The 25,357-nt window shown below is 48.1% G+C and overlaps 1 protein-coding gene across 5 annotated transcripts; it reads right to left on the bottom strand.

Annotated features, from left to right (window-relative positions):
- Positions 1–412: 412 nt before the first annotated feature.
- Positions 413–16,057, bottom strand: Rfc2 (replication factor C subunit 2). Of its 5 annotated transcripts, none has more exons than XM_027416135.2 (12): positions 15,900–16,057; positions 11,731–11,800; positions 10,929–10,970; positions 10,423–10,529; positions 8,706–8,807; positions 8,463–8,563; positions 6,017–6,216; positions 5,173–5,238; positions 4,002–4,082; positions 3,421–3,652; positions 2,563–2,676; positions 413–1,377 (listed from the first exon to the last, which is right to left on the bottom strand). In XM_027416135.2, the coding sequence occupies exons 1-11, from the start codon at positions 16,004–16,006 to the stop codon at positions 2,606–2,608; spliced, it is 1,179 nt and encodes a 392-aa protein (XP_027271936.1). In that variant the 5' UTR covers positions 16,007–16,057; the 3' UTR covers positions 413–1,377; positions 2,563–2,605. The 5 variants fall into 5 exon arrangements, with proteins under 5 accessions (XP_027271936.1, XP_027271937.1, XP_027271938.1 ...); XM_027416136.2 differs by having other exon boundaries at positions 6,017–6,174; positions 15,900–16,056; XM_027416137.2 differs by lacking the exon at positions 3,421–3,652 and having other exon boundaries at positions 15,900–16,056.
- Positions 16,058–25,357: the final 9,300 nt, after the last annotated feature.

Genomic DNA, 25,357 nt, shown 5'->3' with positions numbered 1-25,357 from the left:
TTTCTCCAGGCCATCACAAATGTATTCTGAGAGGAGATAAATGCCGTAAGTTAGTATATTAGAAGAAACACCTAGAACCCAACTGTTAGGCAGTGACACAGAGGGTCTTATGTTTTCCAGGTTGGCCTGGACTCACTATAACAGGGCTAATTTGAACTTAGCCTAAGTGCTTGGCATTATAGGTTTGTGGGACTGGGGAGATAGCTAGGCAGTTCTGGCTGTTCTTGCAGAGGCCCTAGGTTCAATTCCCAGCACCCACATGGACAGTCACAACTATATGCAACTCCAGTTCCAAGGGGTCCAATGCCCTCTTCTGGTCTTCTCAGGGACTGCATGCACAGGTAAAACACCCACACATGTAAAAGAAAGACAAAACAACTTTTAAAATAAATCATTCATACACATTAAATAATTTAAAACAATTATGGTGTGTGCTACTGTACCTGGCTTCATTTCTTTAATTTTACTTATTGTGTGTGCATGTATGCAGGGCCCAGGACACTTTTCTTTTTTTTTGAGACAAGACTATGTAGTTTCTATGTAGTCCTCAACTATGTAGAACAAGCTAGCCTTGAACTTTAGAGATCCGCCTGCCTCTGCCTCCCAAGTGCTGGGATTAAAGGCGTGCACCACCACACCTGGCTGCCCAGAGAACATCTTTGTGGAGTCAGTTCTCTTCTTCCACCTTCTCGTGGGTTCTGGAGATGGAACTCAAGTGGACAAGGGCTTCGCCAGCACCTTCATCGGCTGCACTCTCACTGGTCACAGGGCACTGTCTCTACTAGCAGGATAAAACAGGCAGAACAAGATACTGGTTTTCCTCAAGGCCTCAAGAAATTAAGCACTGCAAGACAAACATCTTAAGGCTTTATCAGCTACAACCCCAAGACTTGAGAAGACTGGGGTCCTTCCCACCACGCCCCATATCCAGGGCCTGAAGCTGAATTCAGATATGAAGAGCTGAAGTGCACTGGCAGCAACGTGGCAACCCTCTGGGGCTCAACCACACAGCTGGCAGAGGGCTTGTCTGACGTGCACAAGCCCTGGATCCCATCCCCAGCACCGAATAACCAGGCGTGGTGGTACACTGTAACCCCAGCACTCAGGAGGCAGAAGCAAGAGGATCAGTTCAAGGTCAGGCACAGTTGCAGAGCAGTTCAAAGTCAGCTGGGGCTATAAGAGACCCCGTTCTCCCAAAACAGAAGTAATGTAGTCTTGGGCACATCTTGCCACGACTGGAAAGTTGGATCATCAGTGGAGAACATCTCAACTGGCCACTGGAGCCATGGTCTTCTGACACAGCCTGGCCAGGAGCCCAGCCATCTGCAGCAAGGAGTTCACACCTTCTGCCACTTTCATGTGAGTGTATCCAATCTCCTGAAACACAAGCAGAAAGGAAAGGGTGGGGAAGCTGGGATTGTTGGCTCCTTTTCATGTAAACTAGGGGTTGGTTTAAAATAGATAGAATGACTTCAAAATGTAGCATACTAAGAGGCTGGACCTGGCTTCACTCAAGTTCAGCTCATGCAGTAAAAAAGGGTGTTTCAGGGTTAGGGAGTAAACCCAGAGCTTCCAGCACTGAGCTACAGCCACAGTCTCTAGGATCTCACATAGCTCAAGCTGGTTTCAAATTCCCTATGGAGCTGAGGATAGCCCTGAGCTTCTTAGTGTCCTGCCTCTACCTCCAGGGTGTGGAACTACAGGCAGGCAAGAGGCACCCAGTTACTTTTGCTGCTGTTGTTTTAAAACAAAGTCTCACTGTAGCACTGAAGATGTACACCACATACCTAGCAGCACCCCATCTTACACAGTGCTAAGGGTCAACCCAGGGCTTTGCACACTTGAGGCATGATTCCAAATGAGTCAACCCTGTTTTTTTCAAGACAGGGTTTCTCCATGTAACAGCCCTGGCTGTCCTGGAACTCACCTTGTAAGACCAGGCTGGCCTTGAACTTACAGATCCGTCTGCCTCTACCTCCCCAGTGCTGGGATTAAAGGCGTGTACCATCACTATCCAGCCACAGTCAAATTCTTTTCTGAGACAGGGTTTCTCTATGGCTTTGGAGGTTGTCCTGGAACTAGCTCTTGTAGACCAGGCTGGCCTCAAACTCACAGAGTCTGTATACTGGGATCAAAGGCGTGCACCACCACCACCTGGCCTCAAATTCTTATACAGTTAAACATACACTTGTCTGAGTCGGTGGTCTCATACCTGGGAACCCACCCATGTAGAACAAGAACTTGGTTAGCAGCCATGCTGTTTCATGTGTGCTAGTGTGCAGTGACTTTTTAGCCACAGAAACCCAAATGCCCTTCCTAGAGAACAAGTGACCATGACACAGCCACACAGCAGAATACTGCTCAGTGATAAGGGCCAGGCCACAGACACATGTCACAACAGATCTGGAAGGTACTATGCATAGTGAAGAAGCCAATGCAAAGCAGTGTGGTGGCACAAGCCTGTAATCCCAGCTTGTGCTACACTATAAGGCCCTGTCTAAAAACAAAGCAAGAAGCCACCAGACTCAAAAGTGCACAAGGTAATCCTGAGCTCTGACTAACCTTGATGAACTCCAGTTTCAAGTATTCGGCCATAGGGAAGGTTTTACACACTCGGAAAATGTTGCTGATGATATCTTCTGGTGAGTAGCCCAGGTGCCATAGGTGAGCAAGAATCTAGACGAGAAGACCCAACATACTCTCAACAGCATGGACAGGAAAGGGAGATGAAGCTGGATCCATAGTGGCCCTAGCCTGTCACACCAGGGTACAGCTTGGTCAGGTGATCCACGAGGCTTTGAGATGGATCACCTGGACCTTACGGAGGTGCTGGTGGGCCCCACGGATGTCAACCAGCCCTCCGTCATGGCAGGTAATTCAGCTCATTTTCCCAGCAGACACCATATGTTCTCAAGTACAGGCAAGTGGTCTACTATCTTTGTCTACATCAGGTTTTTATCTAGAACCAGTAAGAAAGGCCCCTGCATGATGGGACCAGACAACCTAAGCAGAGCACAATGTCCTTAGTCTCTGTCCACTTTCCCCAGTCCAGGCCTGTGTCTAGAGACAGTCCATTGAGCCTTGGCACCTGGGGGTGGACTCTGGGTAGTGTTGGGGTTTAGAGTAAGGGGTTCAGATTAGTTTTCTTCTTCTTTCAGGAAACAGCCTCTAGCTGTACCTGTTTCCCTGCTTGGCACTCCAGTTTCTTGTTGAGCCCAACCCTGCCCTGCCCCTAGTCAGCTTCCAGCTGCAGACGAGAAACGGATTAAAGAGTCTGCAATCACACCTCTGAATCTACATATTTGAAGTCATCATACACACTGGCATCTGCTCAGGGAACCATGCCCTACGGCCATACTAGACACATGAAGCTGGCTCCCAGGTCTACCACTTGTAGTATGTCTTAGGACAAGGCTTCACCTCTGTGGATCAGTTTCATGGCTGGTGGGGCTGTTCTCGGAGGTTGTGGATTTAGAAGGTGGAGTCTTGATAGCTTGGCAGTAGGTCTGAATGTGAGGCAGCTCATGGGGGCTGGAGAGATGGCAGTGGTTAAGAGCACTGGCTGCTCTTCAAGGGGATGTGGGTTCCATTCCCAGAAACCACATAGCAGCTCACAATTGTAACTCCAATCTTGGGGACCTGATGCCATCTTCTGGACTCCAAGGGGAACCAGACACACATTCAGGCAAAACATCAGTGCATATTAAAAAAAAAAAAGATGTAAAGCATCTCAGCCACGTGCTCCCACCACCACAGGCTGTCATGCCTTCCCGCCACGAGGGCTGTACCCACTCCAACTGAGTCTGAATAAAGCCTGCCTCTGCTGAGTGCTTTTGTCAGGTTCTGAGTGATGAGCAAAGTAAGAAAAGCACACCCGAAGCTGAGAGTGACTTTAAGGGCCAAGGGAAGTGATGCAGTCCTGGTGCCACCTTGGGCTCCTGCTACTTGAGTCAAAAGTGGCAATGCACCATGGAAATCAGGAGAGGGAACAAGAGGCCCACCTTATAGGCCTCATCGATGTTGGCATCCACACAGTGCTGGATCATCTCCTTCACAAGCAGTGGGTGGGGCTCATCACAGACCTGAGCAAACAATCAGGAGACACACCATGAGGCCCACACACTAATTTCCACTGTCTCCAACAACTGGAATGAGATTAGGGAACACCCTTCTCACTTCCAAAGACATCCCCAAATATGACAGCTCCTGATGCCCTGGTTAATTTCTTATATCCAAAATGAATGAACCACAAAGCAGCCAAAGGTCCAAAAAAACTCTTTGTGGGTGGCATTAAAGGCATGATGATGGCATAGTGGCACATGCCTGTGTCCTCAAACTCAGGAAGAGCCCAACAGTGGTGGCACAAACTCAAAAAAAAAACCAAAAAACAAAAACAAAAAGCAAAACCCCAAGTAACTCCGGAGAATCTCAAATTCAAGGCCAGTCTGGGCTACAGATTAAGACCTGTCGCTAAAATAAAGTCAGGGAGTGTGGAACAAGCTTGTGTTTCCATCCTCACTGTTCTGTCTACAGACAAGCTGCACTCTTTTTGTTTCTTGCTCCCTCTCTCTCTCTCTCTCTCTCTCTCTCTCTCTCTCTCTCTCTCTCCTCTCTCTCTCTCTCTCTCTCGGTGGTGGAGGTAAGGTTCAATGCCAGCCTGGGTACATATTCTTGACTCAGTCAAGAAGAGGGGAGGGAGGCGGGCATTGGTGGCGCATGCCTTTAATCCCAGCACTCAGGAGGAAGAGGCAGGTGGATCTCTGTGAGTTCAAGGCCAGCCTGGTCTCCAGAGCAAGTGTCAGGATAGCCTCCAAAGCTACACAGAGAAACCCTGTCTCTGAAAAACGGAAAAAAAAAAAAAAGAAAAAAAGAAAAAAAAGGGAGGGAAGAGTAGAGGAAGAAGGAAAAAGACAGGAGGGGAGGGGTGGGAAGAGTTGGAGTGATGGCTAAGGGAGCCTGACCCACAGCACAGGTGGGGATAAGAACAGCTCTGCAAGGAGGCGATGAGGAATGAAGTAGATAGCTGCAGGCTAGCCCAAATCTGCCTCTCACACTACTCGCATGTGGAACCCCCACAAGACCCTCTCGCTTGGATATGAGACAAAGCTGTGGTAGGAACAATGGCTGTGTAGGTCACTCTGTTGCAGACCAGCCCTCTCCCGGCCCCAGTACCTTGAACACATTCTCACTGTTGATATAGCCAAATCCTGAGAAGGTAGACTGCAAGTTGTTCAGTGCCTGGAGGGAGGCAAGAGATATATCAAGGGTGACTATGGTGTCTTTCCCTTCATGCCTCTCAGAGACCCAAAGCCCACCATCCAGCAGCGCACATCCCTGCAGAGTGCTAGGGCCTCAGTCTTTATTTTAGCCAGACAAGGTACAACATTCATTCCCCAACCTCAACTTGTAGGGGCAGTGTGCTGGCTAGTCTTAATGTCAACTTGACAAACTCGACTTATCTGAAGGAGGGAGCTTCAAATGAGGTCCTCCATAAGATCCTGCTGTACGGCAGTTTCTTTCTTTTTTGGGGGGGAGAGGGGTTCGAGACAGGGTTTCTATGTGACTTTGGAGGCTGTCCTGGAACTAGCTTTTTTAGACCAGGCTGGTCTCCAGCTCACAGAGATCTGCCTGCCTCTGCCTCCCAAGTGCTGGTTTTAAAGGCATGTGCCACCACTGCCTGGCTGTATAGCATTTTCTTAATTAGTGATTGATGGAGGAGGCCCAGCCCACTGTGAGTGGGCCCAGCCCTGGGCTAGTGGTCCTGGGTGTTATAAGAAAGCAGGTTGAGCTTGGGGAACAAGCCAGTAAGCAGCATTCCTCCATGGCCTCTACATAAGCTCCTGCCTCCAGGTCCCTGCCCTGTTTGAGTTCTGTCCTGCCTTCTTTAGTGATAAACAGCAATATGGAAGTATAAGTCAAATAAACTCTTTCCTCCCAAGCTTGTTTTTTAGTCACGGTGTTTCATCACAACAATAGAAACCCTAACTAAGACAGGCAGTGACAGTCACCCACTAACCTGGCGCATGTCCCCTTGGGCTGTGAAGATAATGGCTTCCAGGCCATCATCTGTGTATGGTACTTTTTCCTTCTCGATGACATTCATGAGCCTGGTGAGGACTTGAGCATCGGTGAGCTTGGTGTAGCGGAGCACTGCACAGCGTGACTGGATGGGCTCTGGACAGAGACAGCAGAGTGAGGGCTCCCTGGCAAGGCTGACTGCTGACCAGAACACAGCTGATTAGAGCCAAGTGTCAAACCACCAGATGAGACATAAAGAGGCTGGATTTTCTGCTTTCCCAGTCCCGCCCCATGCTCTGCAGAGGGTCTTTTTCACACCCATGAAAAAGACGCATGTCTGTGTTTCCTTACACCCATGAGTGCCTGCCTTTAACTGCAAACAAACAAACAAATAAAAAAGCAAAGAGGCCTGAGTTAGCAACATCCAGAACACGTAGGTCAGGTCCAGCTTCTGGAGGGAAAAGGAGCCTCAGGACAGACACTGCCACACATAAAAGTCCCATGCACCCAGCCGGAAGAGGAGTTAGGGCCTCTGGAGTCTGCAATGGGTGGGCCCTTCGGGGAAGTTCAGTTCAGTCAGGCTGGGAGGGAATGGAACCTCAACAAGCTCTCTGATGCTCCACAGGGGAACAAGGCAAGGAGGTGCCTGCCTGAAACCCCAACACTTGGGATTACATAGCTCCTGTAGGGACAGGAAGATCATGAGTTAAGGTCAACCTCAGCTACAAGGTCAGTTCAAGGCTAGCCTGCGCTACCTACCTGAGACTCTGGCTCAAAAACACAGCAAACACTACCAACACCAAGAATAAAAAGGACAGGGGGCTAGCAAGATGGCTCAGTGGATGAAGAGGATTGCCACCAAGACTAACAACATGAGTTCAAATCTGGGACCCACATATATAATAACTGACTTCTACAAATCATTCTCTGACATCTACATGCAGACACATGGCCCCCAACATGCACACGTGTGCATGCACACACAAAATGTAATTTTAAAATAAATGGGGGGGGGGTATCCCTGTCAACATTAAGTAATTTGCCCGTCTAGGGAGTCATGAGCTGGTAGAGAAAAGGCATGTGTAACAAACCTATGTATGATTTTACACACGCACGCACGCACGCACGCACGCACGCACGCACGCACGCGGTACAGAGGCGGGGAAGCGGGACAGAAGTGAAACAGAGACAGGGTGGCACAGGGTGACTCACGCGGTAGGTGAGTAGGCAAGAGGGAGGTGTGACACCAGCCTGACAGGGTGGACCAGTGCTGTGGGCAGCAGCTGGCTGAAGGCCAAAGGGCCCCATAAGGAGACATTGTGGTGAGGCGGAGACCTGGCCATACCGGGCAGCAGCACACAAAACAACTAGAGTATGTTCAAGACACGCTGGGTGGCTCAGGCCTGTCATTCCAACAACTCAGGATGCTGAAGCAGGAAGAACTTAGGACCCTGTAGGTTCAAGGCATCCCTGGGCTATAAAGTGAGGTCAAGGTCAGCCTGGGAGTGCACAGACACAGACACAGACACAGACACAGACACAGACACAGACACACACACAGACACACAGACACAGACACAGACACAGACACAGACACAGACACACACACAGACACAGACACACACACACAGACACACACACACAGACACACACACACACACAGACAGACACAGACACAGACACACACACAGACACAGACACAGACACACACAGACACAGACACACACACACAGACACACACACAGACACACACACACACAGACACAGACACAGACACACACACACACACACAGACACACACACACACAGACACAGACACAGACACACACACACACAGACACAGACACAGACACACACACACACAGACACAGACACACACACAGACACAGACACACACAGACAGACACAGACACACACACACACACACACACACACACAGACACAGACACACACACACACACACACACACAGACACAGACACAGACACAGACACACACACACACACACAGACACAGACACAGACACACACACAGACACACACACACACACACACACACACACTGGAGAAATGACTCCGATTAAAAGTACTTGCTACTCTTCTAGAGAACCCAAGTTTGGTTCCTAGCACCCATATCAGGTTGCTCACAACTGCCTGTAACCCCAACTCCAGGGCACATATACTCAGACAGACAGACAAACATAATCAAAAACAAAAACAAATGAAAAAAGTAAATAAATAACACGGAAGCCTCGGGCTGGAGAGATGGCTCAGAGGTTAAGAGGACTGGCTGCTCTTCCAGAGGTCCTGAGTTCAATTCCCAGCACCCACATTGTAAGATCCAATGCCCTCTTCTGGCCTATACTCATACATGCAGATAGAGCACTCATATACATAAAATAAACGGAAGCCTCATTGGATACAGCTGCCCAGGTTGCATGCTCACCTATGATTTTGTCTGAAGCATTACAAGCCAGAGCAAAGCGGGTCGTCTTGGAGTAGATTTCCATGGTTCTCCTGAGGGCCTGCTGAGCACCATCTGTCATGCTGAGGCAAGCATAAGAGGGTGGTTGGTACTGGGTCTTGGGGCATGGCCCCACCATCCCTTCTGTTCTGGAGGCAGAAGCAGAAGGGCTGGAAGTCTGAAGCCAACCTGGGCTACTTGGGGACACCCATCTCCAGTCCCCACCTGTCTGCTTCATCCAGAATGATGATCTTATGTCGGCCCTTGGGAAGGGTGACTTTCTGCTGAGCAAACATTTTGATTTTATTCCTCACCACATCGATCCCCCTGAAACAGGAAGGCAGGAAATTTTTATTATCATGGGAGAGGTGCGCTCTCTCTCTCTCTCTCTCTCTCTCTCTCTCTCTCTCCTCTCTCTCCCCGTGGGTGTGTATGTGTGTGTATGTGTGTGTGTGTGTGTGTGTGTGCGCGCGCGCGCGCGCGCGCACACACACACACACACACACACACACACACACACATACACACACACACACACACACCAGAAGACAACTTTAAAGACCCAGTTTTTGCTTTCACTTTGAGTTATATGAGCAGAACCAGGGCTCTCAGGCTGGCACAGCAGGGGTGGTCCTATTTTACTTTTTTAATATGCTTGCGTGAATGCATGGAGCTAGAGGTCTGAGCAGCTGTGAGCTGCCTGATGAAGGGGTAAGGAAAGGATTTCTGGGCCTCTGCAAGAGCAGCATGTTCTTTTTCTGTTTTTCAAGACAGGATCTCTCTGTGTAGCCCTGACTGTCCTGGAACTTGCTCTGTAGACCAGGCTGGCCTCAAACTCAGAGATTCGCCTGCCTTTGCCTCCCAAGTACTAGGATTAAAGGCACACATCACATGTTCTTTTTGTTTTTCTTCTGGTGACTGGAAAGACAGCTGTGGTTGGTGGGAACCAACTCTAACATGTTTGATTGTGAGCCTAGCCTTTAACGGCTGAGCCATCTCTCCAGCACACACCACACGTTCTTAACTGATGAGCAATCTCTCCAGCCCCATATTTTATTTTTTGAGAGAGGGTCTTTATATGGCACCTGGGCAGACTTGGAACTCAACCTTAGACTTCCTAGTGCTGGCATTTCCTACACACCATTCCTAGCTCACAAGGGGCTCCTAAGTCATCCCTATAGCCTGGAGGGTTGCAGGACTGTGGTTTAACCTGAGAACATTAGCTGACAGTCAAATACACAGACCAGAAGGTGGGCTGTGGCTGCTGGGCTGCAGAGGGGAAATGGGGAGGTGCTTGAGGGCAGTTTCAGTTTTGCAAGGTCAGAAAGTTGTTGCACAATAATAGGAATATGACTGAAGTGGACACTTAAAAAGTTTTTTCAGGGATGGTGAGATGGCACAGTGGGGTAAAGGTACCTGCTGGCAGACCATGCAAGACTGACAACCTGAGTTCAATCCCCAGAACCCACATAAAGGTAGAAGAAAACAAACAACAAACAATGAATTCCACACGATTATATTCTGATCTTCACACATGCACCATGATGTGAGCACACGCGCACACACACATACAGAGACAACAGGGTTGGGGTGGGGGGGTGGCTCTTACTGCCAACTCTCAAAACCTGAGTTTGATCCTTAGGACCCACTTGGTAGGAGAGAACAACTCCCAAGAAGCTGTCCTCTGACCTCCATGTGTACATCATGGCATATGCCCCTCCCCACAATAACTAAGCAGCAATAAAAACAAATTTTAACAAGAGTAAAACACATTTTCATCAAAATAAGGAACCCTGAAGATGCTCCTCTGACACTCCGACAAGGCAGTGACTCCCCCGTTAAATGTGGAGCCAGTGAACAAGCACCAGGTACACACTGGAACCAAGTAGAGCTTCTACACTCAAGCACAGCAGGAGGCCTCTGCCTTCCCTCCCCACTGTACCTGTCATTTGATGCATTGAGCTCCAGAACTGCATCCTTCAGGGCCGGGCCCAGCAGCGCTCTTGCTAAGCAGAGGATGCTGGTAGTCTTGCCAGTTCCTGGGGGACCCTGTGGGTAAGAGCTCTCCTAACTGTTTCATACAGGAAGGACCCAGGGTCTGGGGAGATGATGGCTCAGCACTGGCTTCACATCCAGAGGACCTGAGTTCCATTCCCAATGCCCCAAACTGTAACTCCAGTTCCAAGGGGTGCATCACCACTACCCCCCACTCCCAGGGCAACAGACATGCACGTAGTATACAAGCACAGATGCAGGCAAAACACCCATACACATAATTAATTAGCTAATTATAAAGGATTCCCAAGTAGATCTTGATGCTCCCACAACTCCCCACTGTTGGCACTTGTTCCTGATTCCCCAACAACCCAGGAGGGACCTGTGGGCCTCCCCGGGAAAGGAGTGGACATGGGATGCAAGACACCCAGAGGATCAGACCCAAGTACTCACAGCGATGATGATATTAGGCACATTGCCTTCTTTTGCAAAGACCTGCGTACAAGAAATTCATTAAGTATAGTACATGCCTTTAATCTCAGCAACAGGGAGGTCAAGGGAGGAGGATCAGGAACTCAAGGCCAGCCCAGGCTATAGATCAAAACCCTGTCTGGAAGACAAATAAATAGCCTAGGTGTGGTGGCACACTTGTTGAATCCCAGCACTTAAGATACAGAGGCAGGCAGATCTCTGTGAATTAGAAGCCATCCTGGTCTGCATAGAAAGTTTCAGGACAACCAGTGAAACATAGTGAGTAATATGTTCAAACAAACAAACAAACAAACAAACAAAACCCCAAAATCAACAACAAAAAAGGGGGCTGGCAAGCTGGCTCAGCAGATAAAGGCACTTGCAAAGGCTAACAAGCTGAGTTTGTCATCCATTACCAGGCCCCACAGGGTGGTGGGAGGGAACCAACTCTGCCCTCCACTGAGGTAGGAAGACCCACCCTAAACGTGGGTGGCATTCTCCCATGGCTGGGGTCCTAGACTCAGTGAAAAGGAGAAAGCGGGCTAAGTGACCAGCTGTCTCAGATTCCTGCAGCCACGCCTTCCCCGCCAGGATGAACTGTGACCTCAGACTATGAGCTAACGCCAAATTACCTCTTGGTTTAAGTTGAGATCATCAGGTACTTTGTGATACCCATGAGGAACAGTCAAGTCACCCCCCTTCCACATCTCTGCATCTTTCTCCCATTACCACTGGCTTGGCAGACCCACAGCATGATGTCAGCGGGGTTTCCAGAACCCCTTACCTCTAGCCTGCTCACTGTGTCTTCATTGCCGACTATTTCATCCAGCTTTATTGGTCTGTATTTTTCAACCCTGTTTTAGGAAAAGGCAAATATTGATATGGTTGTCCTCACATTACCCAAAGGAAAGGGCAACCCTGCAAATTCTGGCAGGGTGAGGCCATGTTACCTGTAATGCCAACTCAGGGAGGCCATGCCAGGAGGATCACACACACACCCCCACACCCCCACCCCCGGTCCAGGCCAGCCTCTACCACATACACACACTGCCTCAAAAACAAAGAAATAAGAAGCCAGCAAGATGGCGCAGCATGTAAAGGCACTCACAGCAAAGCTAGTGAGCCTTAGTTTAATCCCTAGAACCAGGATGGTGGAGGAAGAGAAGTGATGCCCATATGCACTGTGGGACTTGTATGCATGGCACACACACCGACAAAATAAATAATCACAGGCTGGAGAGACGGCTCAGTGGTTGAGAGCACTGAGTGTTCTTCCAGAAGACCCAGGTTCAATTCCCAACACTTACATGGCAGCTCACAACTGTCTGTAACTCCAGTTCCAGACATTTGACACCCTCACACAGACATACAGGCAGGGAAAACACCAACACACATTAAAAATTAAAAAAAAAAAAAAAACCATCCAGGTATGGTAGCAGAAATCTGCATCCCAGGTATGTTGGGGGTAGAAGCAGGAGGTTCAAAAGTTCACCACCGCCGGGCGTTGGTGGCGCACACCTTTAATCCCAGCACTCGGGAGGCAGAGGCAGGTGGATCTCTGTTAGTTCAAGACCAGCCTGGTCTACAACAGCTAGTGCCAGGACAGCCTCCAAAGCCACAGAGAAACCCTGTCTCAAAAAACCAAAAAAAAAAAAAAAAGTTCACCACCAACACCCTGTTCAAAAGTTCAAAGCTATCCTCAACTGCATAACAAGTTCCATGCTAGCCTGGGCTAAATGAGACACTTCTAATAAGTTAAAAAAGAATGTGCTAGAGAAATGACTCAGTGGTTAAGAGCACTTGCTGTTGCAGAAGATGTGAGTTTGACTTCTAGTATTCACACAGTGGCTTACAACCTCCTGGAACTGTAATTCCAAGGGACACAATGCCCTCTCCTAGCTTCTTCATGTACTGCACGCACACAGTACCCAGGAATACACACAGACAACACACACAGAAAATAAAATAAATCTCAAAAAAAAAAAAGAAGAAGAAGAAGAAAGAAAGAAAGAAAGAAAAAAGAAAAAGCTGGTCGGTGTTGGCGCACGCCTTTAATACCAGCCTTGGGAGGCAGAGGTAGGCAGATCTCTGTGAGTTCCAGGCCAGCCTGGTCTACAAAGCAAGCACAGAGAAACCCTGTCTCGAAAACAAAATAAAACAAACACCCCAAAAACAGAAACAAAAAAGGAGCCAGCAAGATGGCTCAGTGGGTAAAGGTGCTTGCTGATGGGACTGACCACCTGAGTTCAATCCCTGGGACCCACGTGGTAGAAGAGACTCCTAGAAGTTGGTCCCTGACCCCCACAAAGGTGGTATGGCAGATGCAAGACCCCCCCCATAAAGAAATGTAAAAAGCTTTAAACTAAAAAGCTAACAGAACAGCTCCTCCACTGTCCACTCCACACAGCAGAGGGAACCACAGCGTGAGCTGTGGCTTCTGTCTAGCCAGCTCTGACGCACAGCATTTGCAGAGGCTGGCAAGTGCGCAGTGATCAACCCAGGTACACTCATTTCTGTCACACCAAATGAGGTCGGTGCTGCGGTCTTAAGGGTCTCTGTTGTGCGGGGCAGACTGGCTGGCCCACAGTGTGCTACTGTTCCAGATGGCCTACTTTGTGCTGCTGTCCCAGATGGCCTACTCTGTGCTGCTGTCCCAGATGGCCTACTCTGTGCTGCTGTCCCAGATGGCCTACTCTGTGCTACTGTCCCAGATGGCCTACTCTGTGCTGCTGTTCCAGATGGCCTACTCTGTGCTGCTGTCCCAGATGGCCTACTCTTGCCCCCATCAAGCAGCAACTGGTGGTCTGGGGCGATGACTGGGAAGCTTGTGTGGGCAGTTCTTAAGCAATTTTGAAAAGGCCCTTGGACACTTCATTAAAACATCATTCCCTTGTGGCTAGAGAGATGGCTCAGTGGTTTGGAGTGCCAGCTGCTCTTCCAGAGGACCCAGATTCAATTCCCAGCACCCATCTGGCAGCTCACAATCATCTATCACCTCCAGTTTCAGGGATTCTAATTGCCTTTCCTCACCTCTGAGGGCACTGCATACATCCATAGATGTAAATTAAAAAACAAAAACCACTGTGCCTATTTGGAATCTACTTATTTACAGACAGGGTCTCATGAAGCCCAGGCTAGCTCGGAACTCCTGAACCTTCAGCCTCTGCCTCCCTAGCTCCAGAATCACAGGTATCACCACGTCCAGTTAATGAGGTGCTGGGAGGGACACGTGGGTTTTCCAAATGGCAGGCAAGCGTCCTATCAACTGGGCCACATCTCCAGATAGCCCAGAACTCATGACCCTTCTATCTCAGCCTTCTGATCACTAAGTTCTGCCTTTTAAATAAACAAGCAACGTTAAGAGAGAAAACGACCTTTTCCAGCTCTGGGTACAAATATGGTAGATTTACAATGGTTTGACCATCAAAGCTTTATTATATTCTGTTGCTCTCTTTTCTTTCTCTGTTTTCAGAGACAAGGTTTCACCATGTAGTCCCTATGTAGACCAGGATAGCCTTGAATTCAGGTCCACCAACTTCAGCCTTCTGAATGCGCTATATATATATATATATATATATGTAATTTGTGTGAGCCAGAAAACAACCTTTAGGAGTCAGTTCTCTCCTTCCCACATGTAGAATCCAGGGATTACATTCAAGTTGTCGGGCTTGGCTACAAGCACTGACATTGAGCCATTTCACTGGGACTGTTTTTTGGAGACAAGGACACATATAGCCCAGGCTGGCCTCAAGCTCATTATGTAGCTGATAATGACCTAACAGGTGTAACATGGTGAGCTTCCCTCCTCCCACCCCCAGCGTGCTGAGGATGGAACCCTAGGCCCTGAGCATGTCAGGCAAGAATTCTGCCACTGAGCCACATTCCCAGCTTTCATAATATTTTCCTAGTATTATTCTAGATCAATGGTTTTTCAACCTATGGGTCACGACCCCTCCGGAGTGTCAAACGACCCTTTTCACAGGGCTCACCTAAGACCATTGGAAAACACAGATATTTACATTATGATTCATAACAGTAGCAAAAGTAGTTATGAAGTAGCAATGAAAATAACTTTATGGTTGGGGTCACCACAACATGAGGTACTGTATTAAAGGGTTGCAGCGTTAGAAAGGTGGAGAACCACTGCTTGAGATAGTCCAGATTACTTCATTGAGCTAAGGGATCTCTCCGCTGTCTGGTGCAACACACCTCACATTTGATAAAGAAAAAAGTGCCAGGGGTAGGTCCATGATAGCATGTGCTTTTGTACAAATGTCTGCAATCAATTTCCATCCAATAAACCAGGAGTGGTGGTCCACACCTGAGCCATAGGCGGAAGAGACGGTAGGATCAGAATTTCAGATCATTCTTGGCTATGTATAAAGTTCAAAGCCAGCTTAGGGTAGTGAGACCGGTCTTAAGGAAAAGAAAAATGGGTGCCCTTATTAATCAGGTCCAAGCCCCACTTAGACAGCTGAACTCTGAGACACATCCCTCGATTTCCGTAAGGAAAAATCTCTACCTTTGCCTGGTAGCTCACACCTGTCATTCCAGCACTAGGGAAGCTGAGGCAGGAGGACTGCTGAAAGTAGAAGAGAAGCCCAGGGCTGAGAACGGCACTGAGTACTTGCTTAGCATGCACGAGGGGCGGTGTTCCAGCCCCAGCATTGCTTTAAGGGAGGAAGCATTCCTGTCATCCCACGGAGGCAGAAGGAGCAGCAGTTCAAAGTCATCCTCTGCTTCACAGGGGGTTCGAGACCAGCCTGGGTTACCCTGGCTCAAGAAAAACAAACCCAGTCTCAAGAGAAAAAGAAAAAGGAAATCTGGACTACCGGGGTCGACCGGACCTTAGGTGTCCCCCAGACCCAGCCGGAAGCCGGGTGGGTCCCTGCAGCTCGGCCCGCCCTCACTCGCACCACCCTCACGGGGGCGTTAGTAGGGCCGCGCGCTCACCACGGCAGCTCGTAGTGGCCGGCGCCGCCCGCGGTCTTGCTGGGGACAGGCGAGGGCTCCTGCGCCCGAGTCTCCGCCGCGTCACAGCCGCTCTCCTGCACCTCCATTCCGGCGCCCGCGGTTCCCGCCAGCCGAGGCTCCGCCCCGTGACGTTTTCACGGACGTCTCGACCCTGGTTTCCGGGCAACGCAGGGAGGGGAGCGGAAGTGGGAGTGAGAGAGGCTGTTTCTTCCTGCGCCTGCGCAGAGAGTGTAGCGTCGCTACGCACCGGCCGCTAGAGGCCGCTGTGGCTGCAGGAGGCCGCGTTTGAGGATGTGCGATCCAGGAGACTGTCTCTAGGAAAGGGCATTTGTGTCATCTTACTTAACTAATTGTATTCTATTTCATTTCGTTTCGTTCTGTTTTCACTTTTTTTGGTTTCTTGAAACTGTGTGTTATTGCTCTGTAACCCAGCCTGACCTCAAACTAGCGGCCATCCTCCTGCCTCAGCTTCTCAGGCAGTATGATTACTTACTTATTTTTGTAGTATTTCATACACGCGAGTGTTTTGCTTGCATACATGTATGTAAGCCACATGCATGCACAGAGGAGAGTGTTGGATCCCCTGGAGCTGGGGTCAGACTCTTGTGATCAGTCATGTAGGTGCTGAGAATCAAATCCAGGTCCTCTGCAAGTCTCTAGTATCCTTTTATTTTGTTTTTTTTTTTTTTTTGTTTTTTGATACTGGGTTTCATTGTGTAGCCCTGGCTGTTCTGGAACTCCGGAGGCAGAGGCAGGTGGATCTCTTGTGAGTTCAAGGCCCTCCTGGTCTACAGAAAGAGTTCCAGTACAAGCAGGGCTACACAGAGAATCGTGTCTCAAAAAACAAAACAAAAAACAGAAACAACTGACTATAACTAGTTCCTCTGGTCTCTATGGGTAACTAGACTCTTGTAAACACAAACTTATACACATATTAAAAAAAAAAAAAAACACTTTCACTTGTGTGTATGTGTCTGTGTGAGTTCCCATAGAGGCAAGAAGAGAGCATCAGATACCTTGCAACTAGAGTCAGAGGCAATTGCTTGTGAGCTCCCCAATGTGGGCTCTGGGGCCGGACCTCAGGTCCTCTGGAAGGAAACAGCTGTTCTTACCACTAAGCCATCTCTTTAGCCCAATATTAATACAATTTTCATTTTGGGGACAGTGGCTCACTGTGTAGCTCTGGCTGGCCTGGAACTCACTCTGAGACCAAAATGGTCTTGAGCTCACATTGGTCCAATTGTCATGCCTCCTGATGCTGGCATAAAAGGTCACCACACACACCCCCTCATAATTTTTTTCTTTTTTTGAGACTGAGTCTTGTTAACCCTGGCTGTCCTGGAATTCGCTCTGTAGACCAGGCTGGCCTCAAAGTCACTAAGATCTGCCTGCCTCTGCCTCCTGGGTGCTGGGATTAAAGAAGTGTGTTACCAACACCCAGCTCCACATTTCTGTTTCAAATTAAAAAAAAAAAATGAACCAGGCGGTATTGGCATACGCCTTTAGACCCAGCACTTGAGAGGCAGATGCAGGCAGATCTCAGTGAGTTTGAGGAGTGCCTGGTCTACAAAGTGAGTTCCAGAACAAAAATGTTACACAGAGAAACCCTGTATCAAAATAAGTAAATAAATAAATAGACCAACAACAGCAAAAAGGAAGTAGAGAGAAACTGAGGATATATCTTAACATTAGCCTCTGACTTCTGCAATAGCCTGCATAGATGAATGGACTTATGCACACACATGTATATAATACACAAATAAAATTTTAAGTAAATAAATAAAAATTGAAGAACTAGATATTTCCCAGGCCTGGAGAGAGGCTCAGTGATTGAGAGCACCTGCTGCTCTTGCAGAGGACCTGAGTTTAGTTTATAGTACCCACATCAGGCTGTTCACAACCATTTGTAACTCCAGCTTCAGAGGATCCAACACCCTCTTCTGGACTCTGAGGGTACTGCACTAACATGTACATCCCAACACATAGACACACACAAATACACATAATGAAAAATAATAATTAGATACTTTCTAGGCCTAGGCTTGGTGGCACAGGCCTTTAATTCTGGCACTCAGGAGAAGAAGTACCTGGATCTTTGTGAGTTCAAGGCCAGCCAGAGCTATACATAGCGAGACCCCCCAGCACAAAAATTCAAAAAAATAAGGTAAAAACTAAAGATACTTCCTGGCCAGGCATGGTGGTACACACCTGTCATTCTAACACGAAGGAGACAATGGCAGGAGGATAATGAGTTCTAGACCAGCCTGGGACTACACAGAGGGAGACACTTCACTTCAACAAAACAACAAAAAAGCTGACAGCAGACCACACACCTCAGCACTTGGGAGATGGAGGCCAGCCTGAGATGCACAAGATTTCATCTCAGAGAAATAACAGGGCTTGTGTCAGAAGCCCTGGGTTCAACCACCAGTACCACCGTGAAGGGGAGTGGGAGGGAGGTCCCCCAAGGTGGCATTTTTCAAGCGTTGAAGCTGGTGATTTCCAAGTGGGCTTGCACTATGGTTAGCAAACTCAGCAGAGTTTTTGTTTACATATGAACTTTTCTGCCTGTCTAGACATATTCCACCAAGCGCCCCTGGTAAGCACAAAGGCTTTCATTTGAACCCTTTAGTCGAACATTAGCAGTTTTTAATTGCTTGCCTTGCTTTTTGTTATTGTTGTTGAGACAGAGTCTCTCTATATAGCCCTGGCTGACCTGGACTCTCTAATGTAGCCTAGACTGACCTGAACTCATTCTGTAGACCAGGCTTGACTTTAACTCACAGAGCTTCCCCCCCGCCCCTGCCTCTGAAGTGCTGAGATTAAAGGCTGCACCCCTACTCCTGGCCATGCTTTGCCTTCTTGCTTCCTCTTTAATAATAAGAAAGAGAACTTTTCCAGATGGGCACAGAGGACAGATGTCATGTCCCAAGATGTGGGGTGCCCTTTTAAGACCTCAGCTTTGGGAGGTCTGTTGGCCTCTGTACTGCTCAGGCTCATCATTGAGTTCTTGATGTCTTTACTTTTGTTTTGGGTATGTGGACTTTCCTCTTGTCCTCAGTGAGCATGTCTCCACTGTCCCTGCTGTGACCACGTCATCTGCTGAGCAACAAGGGACCAGTGCACCCAGCTCGGACAGATAAGGTGTGTCTAATGAATCCCTCTACAAATGATTGATGAGAGACAGGAATGTTCGCTCTCTGTCTGTCTCTGTCTCTTTCTGTCTCTCTGTCTCTGTCTCTGTCTCTGTCTCTGTCTCTCTCTGAGACAGGGTCTTATGTAGCCCAAGCTGGCCTCAAACTTCTTTTCTTTTCTTTTTTCCAGCCTTGAACTTCTGGTCCCCCTGCCTCTACCTCTGGAATTCTGGGATTACAGACATGGGATTACAGCACCCAGTTGCTGCACCCATCTCTCCAGCCCTCACCTTGTTAGTTTGTAAGTTTGTACTTCCTTTTTTTTTTAAAGATTTTATTTATTTATTTATTATGTATACAACGTTCTGCTTCCATGTATATCTGCACACCAGAAGAGGGCACCAGATCTCATAACAGATGGTTGTGAGCCACCATGTGGTTGCTGGGAATTGAACTCAGGACCTCTGGAAGAGCAGTCGGTGCTCTTAACCTCTGAGCCATCTCTCCAGACCCAAGTTTGTACTTCTTCAGTCAGAATTTTGCTTCTAGGGACTCCTTTCACAGAAATGTTTGCATGAGGGTTGGTAGGGTGGCTCAGCCGGTAAAGGTGCTTGCCCACAAGCCCGAGGGACCCAAGTTTAATCCTCAGGATTCTCATGGCTGGAAGGAGAGAACTGACTCCTGCAAGCTGTCCTCTGACCCACAGTGTGCTGTGGTACATGCATAAATGGGGATACACACACTAAAATGAAAATAAGTGCTTGCATACATGCGCACCAGTATATGTATTAAAATGTTCACTAAAATGGCTCAGGGAGGAAGAGAAAACACAATAAGAATCCATCAGTAGTAAAATAGGTGGAGAAATGATGATATTCATAATATATAGTCACTAAAAACCTAAAAGCATCTGTCTACCTGCACTGACAGGGAAAGGTCTCCATCACTCCTGAAAAACAAAGTCACAGAGGGACTAGGAGAGTGACTCTGAGGTACTGCACCTGCCTAAAATCCCTCAGTGAGGGGCTGGGGTGTGGCTCAGTGGTAGAGCCCCTGCCTAGAATCCCCCAGTGATGGGCTGGGGTGTGGCTCAGTGGTAGAGCCCCTGCCTAGAATCCCCCAGTGAGGGGCTGGGGTGTGGCTCAGTGGTAGAGCCCCTGCCTAGAATCCCCCAGTGAGGGGCTGGGGTGTGGCTCAATGGTAGAACCTCCCTGCCTAGAATCCCCCAGTGAGGGGCTGGGGTGTGGCTCAGAAGACCATTTGACTAGAATCCCAGACTGACCTCAAAGTATCTATGTAATTTAGGATGGCCTCGAACTTTTGATCTTCTTGCTTCTTGCTCACATGTGCCAGGATTGCAAGTGTGTAGCACTACTGTAAGGAGCCTGTAACCAGGCAGGCAAAGGCCTGCCTGAAGGGAGATTAAGACAAGCTTAAAACCAGGCAGGCGAAGGCCTGGCTGGAGAAGGATTAAAGGAAGTATAGGCCCACTACCCGACTATTGGAGATAAGAGTGAGAAAGTGTGGCAAGGTGTGATTAGCAAGATTTAGAAAGCTATTTAAGGAACCAGCTCAGAACTGGGAACTTTAGAGTGTACCATGACTCTATGTCCTGGAGCTCTCCACTGCTAACCTGAAACAACCAGTCCATCAAGCTAAGAGCTACCCCGTCTAAAACCCGGATACCACGACTTTGGGGCCCTCAGAATGACTGGACCACCTGAATTCAGAGGAACACAAGTCCGGAGCCCAAACCGGCTGCCACTGCAGAATACTTCCTGCTTAGTGTCTATGGTTCTTAAGATTGTTTTCTTATGTTCGTTGTGTTACTTTGACATAAGTGTGAAGTAAAACTTATATACTCAAAACCAACTCCCTGAGTTTGTCATTCCTCCAGGGTTAAAACCTGGTAAGGGCTCCAGACAACTACACACACATACCCTTTTAAGATTTAGTTTTATTTTTGTGTCTGTCTGCATTTGGTCTGATTGGAGCTGTGCACCTGTGGGGTGGGCGTGTGACCCCAGATGCCAGAAGAGGAAATCTATCCTCTGGAGCTGGAGTTTCAGACAGTTAGCTAAACTTCGGTCCTCTACAAAAACTGCAAGTATCCTTAACCCTGAGCCAGCTCTCCCGCCCTCTCTCTCTCTTTCTCTTTTCTTCTTCATATTTTATTTATTTATTTATTGAGACAGGGTTTCTCTTTGGCTTTGGGCTGTCCTAGAACTAGCTCTTGTAGACCAGGCTGGTCTCAAACTCACAGAGATCCACCTGCCTCTGCCTCCCGGGTGCTGGGACTAAAGGTGTGTACCACCACTGCCTGGCTCTCTCTCTCTTTTTCTTAAGATTTATTTTATTATTATTTTTAAGCGTGTGTGTGGGGGGGGTGCATGTGAGTGCAGTTGCCAATGGAGGCCAAAGGCATTGGATCCGTGGAGCTGGAATTACATACAGTTCTGAGTTGACGTATGTGTTGGCAATAGAACTCAAGAGTTTTGCAAGAGCAGGACATGCTCTTATCGCTGGGCCATCTCTCCAGCCTCCCAGCCCTTTTTAAAGTCCTGCTGGGCACCAAATCCAGGGCTTCATGTTAATCCAGGAGCCTCACCCCCATCACCTAGGCCAATATTTCTTGTGTATATTCTTTCTAATCCCAGGAATCTCTGTGTGTGGGCTTCATTATCTGAAGAATTCACAATGAGCCCTTTGGCAGAGGAGTCCTGGCCTGCCGAGGCATGTGCTCACACAGGGACGCATAGACTCACCACCTTCTGTGCTGCCCTGAGGGCGTGCATTCCAAGAAGGCACACAGCCTGACAGGAAGCAAGGTTTTCCTCATACTTAGCTTCTTAGGTGCAGGGTATAAGCTGTAAACCTTAGCTGCTCTTCCAGATCCCAAACAGACTTCAATTTCGGTGCCTTTTTCTTTTTCCTTTTTGCAAGTAGGTCTTACTATGTAGTCCAAGTTGCCTCCATCTCCTGGGTGGCAGTATGACAGAAAGACAGACTACAGCAGATTATGTTTCAGGCAACCTTCTTGGGTGAATGATGGAGCAAACAGGCTGAGGGCTGACCTCAAAGGGAAGAATACATTAATACAAATGACTTAGAGCCCACACCGAAGTACCAGCTCCTCAAGGGGCTAAGACAGGAGGATGGCAAGTTCAAAGCCAGCCTGGTCACCTTAGCCAGGTCCAGCTCAAAACTCAAAGGTGAGAGCTGGTGGGATGGATCAGTGGATGGCACTTGCCACCAAGCCTAAAGACTGGAGTTTGATCCGATGGACCCACATGGTGGAAGGGGAGGAGTGACCCCACTACCATGCTTTGGTGTGTGCACTCATACATATGGAAATAAGCAAATGGTGAAAAGGTGTGAGGATTTAGTTCTGGGGTAGAGCTCTTCTTGCCTGTCATCCCCCAGAGAGGGTCTAGGGCATGGCTCAGCAGTCCAGTGTTTGCCTAAATGAAGCCCCAAGCTTGATCCTCAAACAACAAAACACAAACATACTCACTCATGGCTGGGCTTATAGCTAAATAAGTCTGACCGTTAACCAAGATTTGTTGCCTGTCCCTTTTCAAAGATTATTGGAAACTTGAAGAGTTGTGTTCAGGAATTGGTTTTCAATTCTCCCTTTCCCCAGTGTATGATTCCAGAGATCGGGCCCAGACCTTGTGCTGGGCCAGTGCGCTAGCACTAACTATATCCCAACTACCTTTTCTCTTCTATTATTTTCCATTTTATGCCTGAATTTTGTCCACATGTATGTGTGCACACATGCATGCAGTGCTCTGGGAAACCAGAAGAGGGCGTCGAGTCCCCGGAACTGAAATTACAGCTGGCTGTGAGCCGTCATGTGGGTGCTGGGATTTGAACCTGGGTCCTCTGAAATAGCAGCTAATGCTCTTAACTGCTGAGCCATCTCTCCAGTCAGCCCCTTGCCTTTATTTTTATTTCATGACAGGGTCTCACTAAGTTGCCTAGGTTGTTTTTTACCTTTTAAATCTATTATTAGTATTGTTATTATTAGTTTCAAGACAGGGTTTCTCTGTGTAACTGTCCTGGAACTTGCTAGACAAGGCTGGCTTCAAATTCAGAACTCACAGAGATCCGTCTGCCCCTGCCTCCCAAGTGCTGGGATTAAAAGTGTGTGCCACCACCACCTGGCTGCTATCATCATCATCATCATCATCATCATCATCATCATCATCATCATTTTTTGTCTATGTAGCCCTGGCTAGTCTGGAACTCATTATGCAGATCAGGCTGGCCTCTCACTCACAGAGATCCTCCTGCATGTGCCTGCTAGGTGGTAAAGTTAAATGGCACCATACCCCACTAAATATTACTTTTTGTTTTATGTAGTTAAGTGTCTGCCTCCATATACATACATACATACATACATACATACATACATACATACATAGTGTGTGTGTGTGTGTGTGTGTGGTGCCCAGGGGAGGCCAGAAGAGGACAGCGAATTTCCTGGCACAAGAGTTAAAGACAGATGTGAGCCTCCATGCAGGCTGGGAATGAACCCAGGTCCTCTGGAAGAGCAGCAAGCACTCTTAACCCCTGAGCCATCTCTCCAGCCGAGAGTCAGTTTTCTTCTGAGTGTCACCCCTGACAGGATGACTCTGCCTGCACCCAGGCTCAGTGGGCAGAACCAACTGGACTCGGAGAGTTAGAACTGATGAAGAGAATATGATGGGGGGAGTGGGGCAGGTGGGGACACAGGGAAACATGGTGAGTAGGGGCTGGCACGATCAAGGTACATTGTATACACTAGGAGATTGACAAAGGGTAAATAAAGATCGTCTAAGCCAATGGCGCTCAACCTTCCTAATGCTGCAACCCTTTAATACAGTTCCTCATGCTGTGGTGACCCCCCCAACCACAAAATTGTTTTGTTGCTACTTCATAGCTGTAATTCTGCTACTGTTATAAATCTTATATATCTGATATGTGGAATATCTGATATGAAGGATATCTGATATTTGACCCCCAAAGCAACCCACAGGTTGAGAACTGCTGGAATTTAAAAAATAAAAGAGCACTGGCTGTTCTTTCAGAGGTCCTGAGTTCAATTCCTAGCAACCACATGGTGGCTCACAACCATCCGTAATGAGATATGATGCCCTCTTCTGGCCTGCAGGCATATATGGAGGCATAATGTTGTATATAATAAATAAATAAATCTTTTAAAAATAGATAAATAAAAGTTGGGTGTATCAGCACGTTTTTAACTTCAGTTCTGAAGTGAAGAGGCAGACATATCCCCCAGGACTTGATACCAGGCAGCCAGGCTGGTGAGACTGAAAAAGGAAAAAGAAAAGTCAGGGCCTGGAGAGAAGGTGAAGCAGATGCTGCTCTTGTAGAGGACCCAGATTCCATCAGCACCCACATGGTGGCTCACAGCCATCTTTAACTCTAGTTCCAGGGATCTGGCTATCACTTCCGGCTCCCACAGGTACCAGACATGCATGTGGTGCACACAGAGACATGCAGGCAAACGATTTGTACCAATAAAATAAAAACAAGTAAATCTTAAAACAAACTAAGAAACAATGACAGGGACAGAGAAGTGGCTCAGCAGGGAAAGGCACTTGCCACCAAGAATAATGTGAATTCAGTTCCCAGAACTCACACAATGGAAAGAGAGAACCAACTCCTGCAAATTGTACTTTGACGTTCACGCTCTTGTTGCAGTTCTTGTGTAACACACACACACACACACACACACACACACACACACACACACACATATTTTGAAAGTTTTTAAAAAGATGCATTGGTGGGAGGAGTGCTGAGGATGTAGCTCAGTGGGGAGAGTGTTTGCCTAACACACCTGGAGCACTGGTTTTCATGCCCACCGGTGCATAAAGACTACCCATAGTGATACGTGCCTGTAATCTCAATATTAGGGGCCATGGGGACAGAAGGATCAGGAGTTTACGGTCACCCTCAGCTACACAGTAATTTCAAAGCCATCCAGGATGACATGAGACCCTGTGTCTTTTTTCTCTGTGTAGCTTTGGAGCTGAGACCCTTCTCAAAAACTAAAATTAGATCCTTCTTCAAAAGGAGATGTCCCAAGGCAGAAATGATGGAAGCATGGCAGATGCTGAGGCCGAAGGATCGCCTGTGGCCAGGGCTGCAAAATAAGACTATCTCAGGACTACGGCAAAGCCAAACAACAAAACTAAGGCACAGGGGTGTGGGGTTAAATCATACAACAGATAGAGATGGGGCTGTAGCTCAGTTGGCAGAGTGCATGCTTAGCATGCACAAATCCAGAGTGAG

Source organism: Cricetulus griseus, chromosome 4 (genome assembly GCF_003668045.3).
Source record: "Cricetulus griseus strain 17A/GY chromosome 4, alternate assembly CriGri-PICRH-1.0, whole genome shotgun sequence".
Taxonomy (NCBI): Eukaryota; Metazoa; Chordata; class Mammalia; order Rodentia; family Cricetidae; genus Cricetulus; species Cricetulus griseus.
The sequence above is the reverse complement of the archived record's forward strand: the minus strand, read 5'-3'. Positions and strand labels throughout refer to the sequence as shown.

Coding starts and splice junctions, on each gene's coding strand:
- Rfc2 (XM_027416135.2), bottom strand. CDS start 16,006: ATGGAGGTGCAGGAGAGCGGCTGTGACGCGGCGGAGACTCGGGCGCAG. Junction 10,530..10,928: donor TGCCTAATATCATCATCGCT/GTGAGTACTTGG, acceptor TCTTACCCACAG/GGTCCCCCAGGAACTGGCAA. Junction 8,808..10,422: donor CTCAATGCATCAAATGACAG/GTACAGTGGGGA, acceptor TTCCTGTTTCAG/GGGGATCGATGTGGTGAGGA.